Source organism: Ahaetulla prasina, chromosome 1 (genome assembly GCF_028640845.1).
Source record: "Ahaetulla prasina isolate Xishuangbanna chromosome 1, ASM2864084v1, whole genome shotgun sequence".
Lineage (NCBI taxonomy): Eukaryota > Metazoa > Chordata > Lepidosauria > Squamata > Colubridae > Ahaetulla > Ahaetulla prasina.
In genome coordinates this window covers 192167386-192179772 of record NC_080539.1, presented here as the reverse complement: position 1 = coordinate 192179772, position 12387 = coordinate 192167386, and the positions used below count along the sequence as shown (strand labels likewise).

Genomic DNA, 12387 nt, shown 5'->3' with positions numbered 1-12387 from the left:
ATGACCTATAATAGTGGTCACCAACCACTGGTCTACGGACCACTGGTGGTCCGCAGCGCACCTGGGTGGAGGAGCTGCTCTGGGATAAGCAATGGCCAGTCCCATGACTAGAGCTGTGAAAGATGGGACTGGCCAGGCAGCTCATGGTGGGGCTGTAAATCTCTGCTGTTGAGGGAGGTTCGGGCAATTTGTAACTTTGTAGCAGAGCCCTCGCTGGCTAGAATGAGGTAATGGTGCAAGGTGAGGGGAATGGTGGTGCAGGCAGGCCGAAGCAACAGGTGGCGGGAACCCCAGGCTTTTTCTTCCCACTGCTGTAGCTTCCTGTCTGCTGAATCCACCAGTGACTGTCCCTGTCCCTGTCCCTCGCCCTCTCTTCCCAGTCACTCCTCACCTGGTAAGGGGAGGGGAGGGGGGGAATGAAGATTTGCTCCATATTCCAGAGCGGGAGCTGGATCTTGCGGCTGTTTCTTCCGGCCCTTGTTGGTGCTCCTGCACCTAGGTCTCTCAGTGAGACGCTTGACTTCCTCTCAGTCCCAAGACGCTGGCTGGCCCATGAGAAAGAGTGGGAGAGAGAGAGAAAGATGCAGCAAGAGACGAAGCTTTGCTCCCGTTCTGGAATATGGAGCGAATCTCCATTCCCCCATCCCCTCCCCTTGCCAGGCAAGGAGTGACTGGGAAGGAAGGGCAAGGGGCAGGGACAGCCACTGGTGGATTCAGCCGACAGGAAGCTAAAGCAGTGGGAAGAAACAGCCTGTGGTTCCTGCCACCAATTGCTTTGGCCCGCCTGCACCACCATTTCCCCCCCCCCTTGCACCATTGCCTCATTCCAGCCAGCGAGGTCTCTGTTGCAAAGCTGCAAGTTTCTTCCATCCCTTGTTGGTGCTCCTGCACCTCAGTTTCTTGTGGGGATGATTGACTTCCTATCAGACCCAAGACACTGGTTGGCCCATGAGAAAGAGTGGGGGAGAGAGAGAGAAAGAAAGGGGAAGGCAGAGAAAGAGAATGAGAGAGAAAGAGTGGGGAGAGAGAGAGAGAGAGAGAGAGAAAGGGGGAGAGAGGAAGGGAAAGAGAGAGAAAGAGAGGGAGAGAGAGGGGGGAGAGAGAAAGAAAGAGAGAAAGTGGGGACAGAATGAGTGGGACAAAAAGAAAGAGAGGAGAGAGAGAGGGGAGAGAGGAAAAGAGAGACGGAGAAAGAGAGGGGAGAGGAGAGAAAGAAAGAAAGGGGAGAGAGAAAGAGGGGGAGAAAGGGGAGAAAGAGAGGTAGAAGAGAGAGAAAGAAAGAGAGAAAGGGGAGAAAGAGAGAGGTAGAAGAGAGGAGAAAGAAAGAGAAAGGGGAGAGAAAGAGATGACAGAATGAGTGGGAGAGAGAGAAAGAAAGGGGGGGGTGAGAGAAAGAGAAAGAGTGGGAGAGAGAGGAGAGAGAAAGAAAGAGAAAGTGGGGACAGAATGAGTGGGACAAAAGAAAGAGAGGGGAGAGAGAGAAAGAGGGGAGAGAGAGGAAAAGAGACAGAGAAAGAGAGGAGAGAGAGAAAGAAAGAAAGGGGAGAGAGAAGAGGGGGAGAAAGGGGAGAAAGAGAGGTAGAAGAGAGAGAAAGAAAGAGAGAAAGGGGAGAAAGAGAGAGGTAGAAGAGAGGAGAAAGAAAGAGAGAAGGGGAGAGAAAGAGATGACAGAATGAGTGGGAGAGAGAAGAGAGGGGAGAGAGAATGAGAGAGAAGAGGGGAGAGAGAGGGGAGAGAGAAAGAAAGAGAGAAAGTGGGGACAGAATGAGTGGGACAAAAGAAAGAGAGGGGAGAGAGAAAGAGGGGAGAGAGAGGAAAAGAGACAGAGAAAGAGAGAGGAGAGGGAGAAAGAAAGAAAGGGGAGAGAGAAAGAGGGGAGAAAGGGGGAGAAAAAGAGAGAGGTAGAAGAGAGAGAGAAAGAAAGAGAGAAAGGGGGAGAAAGAGAGAGAGGGAGAAGAGAGGGAGAAAGAAAGAGAGAAAGGGCGAGAGAAAGAGATGACAGAATGAGTGGGAGAGAGAGAAAGAGAGGGGGAGAGAGAATGAGAGAGAAAGAGTGGGAGAGAGAGGGGAGCGGGGGGAGAAAGAGAGGAGGGGCAGTGCCTGAAGGACCCCATCCCGTCACTGGGAGTCCAGGCGCTTCAGCAAGCAGCGCGCTGGATTTGTATTAGTGGTCCCTGGGATTTAAAATTATGGATTTGGTGGTCCCTGTCGTCCAAAAGGTTGGGGACGCCTGACCTATAAGGTCCCTTCCAACTCTGTTAATCTGTTAATTACTTCTGTTAAAATCTGTTTTACATCTAAACATCTTCTGTTTGATCAAACATCTGCTCATTTCTAGCTTCGTTCCCATATTATGTCATGCTAAAAAAAGCCTTTTTGAGAGCAGAAGTTAACTTAGCGAAGAATGAGAAACAATAAGTGATGTTAGTCTCTGAGTTCTTTCAGTCTAGTTTCTAAATTATATAATTTTTTTGTTCAGTTTTAATCTTCACTTTCTCTATTTGCTACTTACAGCTTGGCTTTACATCCAAGAAAAGATATTGTTGTCACTGGAAGTGATGATCGCTTATGGAAAATGTGGGCCTTTCCTAATGGGAACATTATTGTGAAGGGTGAAGGCCACACAGATTGGCTTTCTGGATGCTGCTTCCATCCAAGGTAAGTAAAAATAGTTCTGGAAACCAGCATTGATTCTTTTGGGCCTTTACCTGTTAAAAGTGATTTGCCAGTGTCCAAATTGACATAATTACTTTCAATACATCGTAAATTTTAGTCCACATGCTTCTGTATCAGATTTCCAGGTCTAATCTAATTTAATCTTTTAGTTTATAATACTGTACAGACAAGCTAGATACATGTGAATAAAATTGACATTATTTTAATGTCAATTTTATTTTTGTCACTGGTATTTTTTCCAGTCTATGCAGAGAAAATTGTGTTATTTCTCTCTCAATGGTACATCAACAATCATTATTAGATATCAATAATTAGAATGTAATTGTTTCACTATCATAAATCAAAGAAGAACTTTATATTACTTTATATTACTTTAAAGAAGCAGACATTTCTTCAGTTCAGAAGGTAACATAGTGTGTTATATGATTTGAGGAAAAGCTCTCATTTATACTATTTTATATTGCGGTATATATGCATGGACAGCATATGGTGGTGGAAATCTCCATTGATTCACAAAAGCCATCTCCAACCTGGGTAGATCTGAATTTGTTGCCACTTATGGAAATCATCTCTGCTTCTTATTTATCTATGAGGAAATCCCCTTTTTTCCATAGCTTAACTAGGTGGGAAGTGTTTTCTTGGAGTAAATACTAAGAATTAACTAAGGTTTATTAAAATATTGAATCTTTTTATTAAACCAAGGTTAGAAAAGAAAATTGAAACTAAAAAAGGAAAAGAAGAATGATCAAATGTTGCATGAAAAGGCTGATAACCTGCTCACTCTAGAATCTTAAATAAGCACAGACACCAGAACAAATTTACACAATTTAGATTTCAGTCCATAAGTAAAATATTCTCTATACTGCAACAAATCTCTCTGATCCTTGCTTGCTGTCACTAAATTCACTAAATGCCTGTTTGGCTGCTATCAGCTGTAGCTTTCCTGTTATCTAGCCTGCAGCAAGCCTTCAAGGAGGAAAACATAAATGCATTGTAATAAATATAAAATTAAGACTGTTCTCCCCTTTTATAAAGCCCTCCTGAGAGGGGAAAAAACTACTTTCCTGGTTGTCCTCTTAGCATTTTATTTTCCTGGGCTTCAGATTTTCTATTATAGGCCAACTACTTTCTATTAATGTTTTCAAAATACCGCAGCTGACTGTTGGGGGCGAGTCATTGGCTCTGATGGAGAGGGTGCGCAACTTGGGCATTCTCCTGGATGGGCGGTTGTCTTTTGAAGATCACTTGACGACCGTCTCCAGGAGAGCTTTTTATCAGGTCCGCCTGATTCGCCAGTTGCGCCCCTTCCTTGACCGGGATGCCCTATGCACGGTCACTCATGCTCTTGTTACCTCTCGCTTGGATTACTGCAATGCTCTCTACATGGGGCTCCCCTTGAAGAGCACCCGGAGTCTTCAGTTGGTTCAGAATACAGCTGCACGGGTGATAGAAGGAGCCGTTCATGGCTCCCATGTAACACCACTCCTGTGCAGACTGCACTGGCTACCTGTGGTCTTTCGGGTGCACTTCAAGGTTTTGGTTACTACCTTTAAAGCGCTCCATGGCTTAGGGCCGGGTTACTTACGGGACCGCCTACTGCTACCGATTGCCACCCACCCACCCGTGCGCTCTCACAGAGAGGGACTCCTCAGGGTGCCGTCCACCAAGTAATGTCGGCTGGCAGCCCGCAGGGGAAGGGCCTTCTCTGTGGGGGCTCCCACCCTCTGGAGTGAACTTCCCCCAGGACTCCGTCAACTGCCTGACCTTCAGACCTTCCGCCGCGAGTTGAAGACTTACCTATTTATTCGCGCAGGACTGGCATAGAAATTTTTAGTAGCTTTTAATATTTCGATGTAAATTTTATGGGGTTTTTATGGTTTTAAATGGTTTTAATTTTGGCCTGATATTCAATAAGTTTTTTAATTATTGTTTTATTGTGTACATAATTATTGTTTTATTCTGGCTGTGAACCGCCCTGAGTCCTTTGGGAGAAGGGCGGTATAAAAATCTAATAAATCTAAATCTAAATCTAAATCTAATCTGAACTGCCTGAAATGGAATTTTCTCTACTTCCCCCAGCCCTCTACTCAAAGTATAGTTCTCCACTTAGCATGGGTTGAAACCATGTTGTGGAAGTCATTTGCATTTTTCTAGAAAATTTGTTCAACTTTCCACAGGGCTATTATCCTAAAACTCTTTAGTAGACTCCCATGTGGGTACCAGCCAAGTCCAATTCTGTTTAATGATTTTGAAGTAAGATGAAGTTGGCCTGGTGCTATCACTTTTAATTTATTATCTTTACCAAGCTGGATGTATGAATGGTCTGTCAGTAAAAATATATCATAAGAGGAGATAATTTATATTATGTATTCTGCTAAAAGAACATAATATCGTATCTTTTAAAAAAACTATTTTCATGGGAAGATTATGGTGCAATTATGCACATAAGCGTTTGAATATTTGTATTATGTTCTTGCTTTCTATCTTTCAAAACATTATGAGATAGAAAAAATGTTTCTTCAGTCCAAACCTTCTCTCCAATCTTCTGCTTCCTTTTGTTGGTCTGTTTCTCTAGCAAAAGCTTCTGTCATCACCTCGCATGACATAGGAAATCCTTGAACACAATGGTAGAAAATTAGATTTCTTGAATGTCTATTTGTTATTGTTGATGAATCAGTCAATCAGATCCTTATTTCAGGCACAGATCAGCATAGAATACAATCAAGAAAAGTTAAATAATACAATTGGAACTTGTAAGACATAAAAGAGAAGTAAAAGATAGAATTGTTAACACAATACTAAAATATAAAAACACTAAGATCACTTTATAGGATTATGGGGTAGATTTCTATCCAAGTTTTCTTCAAGGCAGCCACATGGGAATCTCTTTTGCTTTATTCCTACAATTACATGACATGAGGTAGCTCAGGTAGAAAGTTTTAAAGCCAAAAGTGCTCTTGTGCCTATTGTCAGCTTTGGAAGCCATATTAGGCCGGAAGCTTCCAGACTGCCACTTTCTCATGTGTGAGATAGACAAAATAGCATTATTCCTTTCAGTCAAGGTCAGGACGATCCTGCATCTGGAGAAGGAGTGGTTGGAGTGCTGTCTCGAGATGGGACAGATGGTGATTGGAACATGTGATCAACTGATGAGTGAGGGGATGGTTTGGGGTTTTTTGATTTACTGAGGGAAAACCCGGAACTCTCAGATTCGGGTTTTCCCAGATGTGCCAATATACCTACCCTAATATATAGAACTTTGAGAAAATGCTTGCTTCAGAGTTTTAATTGGAATTGGGGGTTTTCTGGAATGCTGACATTAACCTGAATCTGACACCTATCATAAATACATGTGGATAAGCCAAGCATTTTAGGTTCCAAAATACACTTCCAAAATCTGTGCACTACTAAACTGCAAGTATATACAGTACTTCTCCTTGGTCGTAGTCCATCTCCTTAATCATTACAACAGTACTAGCTATTTAAATACTCAAACAATAATGAAAAATTTGAAATAATGGTACAAGATCTTAATAACAATAGTTTTAGTCTTCCTATGGAATTGATTAACAAATCTTGCTTACATATTCTGTCAGTTTGAAACTGAAGCTGATCATAACTCATCAAACTTTTATTTCTTTTGCATCAGGAGTTGTAGTAAAAATTTGTATAATTGTCATATTACAGGTTTGTTCATGAAGTCTAATGAATTTTATTTTATCATTGGTTGTACTGGAACCAAATATAATTCTTGCTATATTCTTCCTAACTGTGAAAGTAATATTCCTTCTTTGTTTTTTGTGATTGGTAAACATTGTCTGACTAAAAAATGTCCAATTCTAGTCCATCTCAATGTCTAAAATGTCTGTAATTCATTATTTTAATCTTTCATTGCGTTGAACTTTCCTATATTCATGCTTCTTACATTTCAAATTCTATCTTTAATTTTTCTTTGCAGCTTCAGATTTTCAGAAGCATATAAGAAGCATCAATGGCTTTAATCTAGCCACATCCTAAAAACTATTATTACTTAGAAAGACTCTTCAATAGCACATTGAGTGCTACCCAACTTTAGGGGCAGAACTTTCATCTATATATTATTAGTCATATATTTTCTATCTGTGGTAAAATGCAGGTATGATTTACTATTGCTTTCCCATGAAAAGACATTAGCCTATTAATATTGATATATAAATCACCACCGTCCTTGCCCAAGTGCTGCTGTACAGCCTCATTGTACTGCGTGTTCCTGGAAAGGATGAATGAAGAATGCTAAGAGTATATGCCAATGATATACACTGTACTTTTCGGAGTATAAGATGCACTCCCCCCCAAAAAAAGAGGGTGGAAATGTCAGTGCATCTTATAGTCTGAATATAGCCATTTTTGGCCTTCCAAAACCCAATCCTGCACAACCTGTTTTCGCCAAAAACGGGATTTGGGAGGCCTGCAGAGTGCTCCTAGGGGTTGGGTAGGGCAAAAACGAAACACATGGGGGGTTCGGGCGGCCAAAAACTAGCCCATTTTTCACAAAAGGGGAGGGGAAAAACCATACGCATTGAGGCCAAAAACTAGTGGGGTTTTTTTGTTTTCCTCTTCGAAATCATGATGCATTTTATAATCCAGTGTGTTTTATAGTCCCAAAAATACTTTAATCCCACAGTGGTTATGTAAGGCAAGAAGATTATCCTAGAAGGCACCTTCAGTATATTCGGAAAAACAAAATAAGAAGATGCTGGAGGTTGAAGATCAATTTAGTGACAACAGCAAATGATCAGTCTGTGTGTGTGTGTGTGCATATGTATAATACAGAATAACATGGTTGGAAGGGACCTTGGGGGTCTTCTAGTCTAACATCCTGCCCAGCAGTTTATCCTATATGTTATGTATTCATGTTTGTACCTTTAAATATTTGAGCGGGAAATCAGCACGTTGCTGATTGGACGAAGCCTCCAGCAGAACTGTATAAAAGGAGAGGTTTTTCCCCCAGCCTGTTGCTGGGTTCACCCTATATTAAAGAGCTGTTGTCACTACCCTGGTCTCCAGCCTCGTTACTTCCCGAACTTAACATTGGCGACGAAGGTGGGATCTCGAGGCTGAGGAGAACCAGAACCGAGCTGAAGCACGATAGACCCGAACCCAGCAAATCCAGGGCAGAAAAGCGGAGATGGCCAGTTACACTCCGCCCGCACCGTTCGACCCGGCTAAGGAGAGATGGGAACGATATGACCCGCTTCAAAGCTTTCAGAAGCCAACGAACTGCACGGAGTTCCAGACAACCGAAAAAGGGCTTATTTCTTAAGCCACTGCGGTCCGGAGGTCATCGACATCGCGGAAGCCCTGGCAGAGCCAACGCCGTTGCAGTCGGTGTCGTGGCCAACTTTACAGACTTTACTAAAAAATCACTTCGCACCAACGCCGTCCAAGTACGCGGGCGGTTTGAATTCGGAGAGCGAAGGCAGATGGAGGGCGAATCCATCGGTGACTACATGGCCGCCCTAAGAAGAGCGTCCAAGGACTGCGGATACCGTGACCTAGACGAGGTGCTCCTCGAGCAACTCATCCGAGGGGTCAAAGACATCCGCTTGCGGCGACGGCTGCTAGCAAAGAGCAACCTAACGCTAGCCAACGCCTGGACGAAGCCAGAGCACATGAAATGTCCTCCCAAGCGGCAGAGACACTGCAGAAGCCGGTCCCACAAAAGGCGAGCGAAGGCAACTCCGGTGCACCAGGAGGAGGTTCAGACCGAATCCGACGGTGAAGGCGAGGAAGGGTCTGCCGCACCGAGAAACGCGACAAAGGGGACCGAGACGAATCACGGAAGCTGCGGGGTCAACACCAGCGCCAACGCTGCAAGTTTAAAGACGCGACATGTCGGCGTGTGGGAAGAAAGGGCACCTAGCTCAAGTTTGTCGAGCGCCCAACCTTCCCGCCGAAAATTCAAATCGCCAATCAGAGCGCTGAATCGGCAAGGCGACCCGCGATTGGCTCAAACAAAAAGGCGCGGATTCCAACCAAACAACTGTGGTCATAGGCGCGCCTCGACCAAAGTGGAGAAGAAGATCTTCACCAAGCCAAAATAGAGGGAGTACGGTGCCGGCTTGAAGTAGACACGGGATCAGCGATCACCATCATGTCCTGGGACACTTTGGCGAAGTCGCTGCCGTCCGTCAAGCGCCACCTGCAAGCACAACGGCTACGAGTCCACGACTACCAGGGAATCGCATCCCTGTTCGAGGACCACCTCCGTCCAGTCGAGCACGGTCCACAAGAAGACCCTGCCCATCACGATCGTCGAAGGAACTCTGCCCAGTCTGTTGGGACTAGACTGGTTTCGTGCCCTGGGCATGGGAGTGACTGGCATCTACAGAAGTGACTGCAACCTGAAAGACATTCTCTTTAACGAGTTCAAGATGTCTTCAAGGACTGCCTGGGCAAGTACAAGGGGACCCCTATTTCCTTCAACTTAGACCCCAGGTAGCCCCATTAGGCTTAAGGCGAGGAGAGTCCTTTGCCCTAAAACCAAAATCGATAAGGAGCTGGACAAGCTCATAAATCAGGGGATTTTGGTGCCAGTCGATCACGCAAAGTGGGAGACGCCAATCGTCACCCCAATAAAGTCGGACGGGTCAATTAGAATTTGCGCTGACTACAAGGCGACGCTTAACAAAGCCTTACAGAAAAGCGCTTACCCGGTTCCCGTGGTGCAACACTTATTGCACTCTTTGGGGCAAGGGCAAGTCTTTGCGAAGTTAGACTTGGCCCAAGCCTACCAGCAACTCCCCGTCAACGCCCGCACAGCCGAAGCCCAAACGATTGTAACGCACAGGGGGGCATTCAAGTGCACCCGATTGCAATTTGGGGTCAGTGTGGCACCAGGGTTGTTCCAAAACCTAATGGAACGACTACTGCAGGGGCTCCCAGGGGTAGTCCCCTACTTTGATGACGTCCTAATTTCAGGAGAAAACATGGAGGAATTGGGGGAGCGTTTAAAGAAGGTTTTGGGGATTTTCCGGACAGCCGGATTAAAAGTCAAGGCAAACAAATGCCAGATAGGGGTCGAATCCGTCGATTTCTTGGGCTACCGGATAGACAAGAAAGGAATTCACCCTACTGAGAGCAAGGTCAAGGCAATTAGGAAGGCTCCAGCGCCTAAAAATAAAGCAGAGCTGCAGGCATTCCTGGGGTTGGTGAATTTCTATGCGGTCTTTTTAAAGAACAAAGCAACCGTTGCGGAACCGCTGCATAGGCTCTTAGGGAAAAATACTGTTTGGTCTTGGGGAAAGACAGAAAATAGGGCTTTCGAAGCAGTAAAGAACCTGCTCTCAAGTGATAGCCTGCTCATCCAATATCACAACTCATTACCCCTAGTGCTGGTTTGCGATGCCTCCCTTATGGGGTGGGGCTGTGCTCAGCCATAGACTTCCAAAGCGGCACAGAAGCCCCTATAGCTTTTATTCTAGAACGATGTCCTCCCAGAGAGAAACTACAGCCAATTAGACAAAGAAGCACTAGCCATTGTGTCAGGGGTTAAAAATTCCACGAATATGTCTTTGGGCGGAATTTTGAAATCGTGACTGACCACAGACCGCTACTAGGATACTGGCTGGCGACCGCAACGCCTGTGGCACTTTCGCCACGCTTGACCCGATGGACTATATTCTTGGCAGCTTATTCGTACAAGCTGCAGCATCGACCAGGAAAAGAAGTGGGGCATGCAGGCGCGTTAAGCCGATGCCCACTACCAGGGCGACCAAGACCCCACTCGGGATGCCCATCCTACTTATTGACTCTTTGGACTCTGGCCCAGTCACATCTAAGGAAGTGGCTCGGGCATCATACCGGGACATTGTGTTAAGGACTGTACTCGGTTGGGTACAGAGGGTGGCCGCTGCGCGGGCAGTTCAAAGAATTTGTTAAAAAGCGAGATGAGCTCTCGGCTCAAGGGGGTGCCTGTTATGGGGTGATCGTGTAATAATTCCTGATAAATTAAGGGAAAGGTATTGGACCTCCTCCACGAGGTCACCCAGGGATCGTAAGGATGAAGGGTTAGCTAGAAGCTATGTGTGGTGGCCACTCATGGACGCAGAGATTGCTGAGAGGGTAGGGAAATGCCAGGCTTGCCAAGAGTCCAGACCTCTACCCCAACGGCCCCAGTCAGGAATGGGAAAAGCCCCAAGGGCCCTGGTCAAGAATCCACATTGATTTTGCTGGCCCTTTCCACGGCCAAACGTTCCTAGTGGTGGTTGATGCATTCTCTAAATGGTTGGAGATCATACTCATGAAATCCACTACGGCCGAGCAGTAATCGCAGCCCTCGCCACCTATTCGCAACTCACGGGTTGCCGGACACTCTGGTGTCCGACAATGGGCCCCAATTCACGGCAGCCCAGTTTGAAGAATACCTGGCAGAGGAGGGCATCCGACATGCCCTCTCTGCGCCTTTCCACCCTCGTCGAATGGCCTTGCAGAGCGTTCCGTCCGGGCGCTAAGGAGGCATTGTCCAGGCTCAAGCCAGGTGACTGGCAAACAAAGATAGACTTTCCTGGCCGTCAGCACAGAACCCCAAGCACGCCACCGGAAAAGCCCAGCCGAATTACTAATGGGACGGAAACTCCGTGCCCACTTGACGCTTGAATCCCATTACACACCAGAGGGTTACAAGGGGAACTAGAAAGACAAGGAAATGAGCATAGGCGACGGGTGTGGGCCCGAAACTATGGGGCGGCCCTAGTTGGTTCGCAGGACAAATAATAAAGATAACGGCCAAAATCGTGCGTGGTAGAGCTACCAGACAACCGAGTGTGGAGGCGCCACATAGATCAGTTAAGGAAGCGAATAACTGATCAAACCGAACCAAATGAAACAGATCATGACCAATACCAATTTGAATTCACAGCTGACAATGACCGGGAGGCGCAAGACTTAGCTGAGGTCCCAGAGTTCCAGCGACGCCATCAGGTTCCCGAGGAAAACAGCTGGGAAAGTCTCAAAAATAATCCAAGGCCGGATGGCCAAGAAAAAGAGTCAGCCATAATCCAGAGCCCGTTGGCTCAGAGAAAGAGCTGGGAGGAGAAAACAGCCCTCCGACCAGCTCAAAACACCACCCAGAACTGAACCGCGAGGTCAGAAAGAACTAGAGACGCCCAGGTTATTTGCGTGACTACGTCGAAAATAACATGTAAATAAATATGTAAATAGAGGCAAAGTGTTTTCTGGGAGGGAGGAGTGTTATGTATTCATGTTTGTACCTTTAAATATTTGAGCGGAAATCAGCACGTTGCTGATTGGAATGAAACCTCAACAGAACTGTATAAAAGGAGAGGTTTTTCCCCCAGCCTGTTGCTGGGTTCACCCTATATTAAAGAGCTGTTGTCACTACCCTGGTCTCCAGCCTCGTTACTTCCCGAACTTAACACTATATCATTCCAGACAAGTGTCTGTCTTGTCTCTTCTGAAAAGCCTCCAGTGACATCTGAAGGCAAGCTGTTCCACTGATTAATTGTTCTCACTACCTCCTTAGTGTTAGATTGGATCTCTCAAGATTCCATCTGTTACTTCTTGTCCTGCCCTCATGTGCTTTAGAGAATAAGTCAACCCCCTCTTTTCTGTGAGAGCCTCTCAGATATTGGAAGATTGCTACAATGTCACCCTTAGTCCTTTTCTTCATTTCACTAAACATACCCAGTTCCTGCAACCATTCATCATACA

The 12387-nt window shown here is 45.7% G+C and overlaps 1 protein-coding gene across 1 annotated transcript in view; it reads left to right on the top strand.

The window, feature by feature from the left end:
• The window catches only part of SPAG16 (sperm associated antigen 16), a 428424-nt gene that overhangs the window by 118429 nt on the left and 297608 nt on the right, over window positions 1–12387 (top strand). The window contains exon 11 of the mRNA XM_058186100.1: window positions 2515–2658. Coding sequence (XP_058042083.1) covers window positions 2515–2658 — 144 coding nt within the window. The remainder of the gene's footprint in view (window positions 1–2514; window positions 2659–12387) is intronic.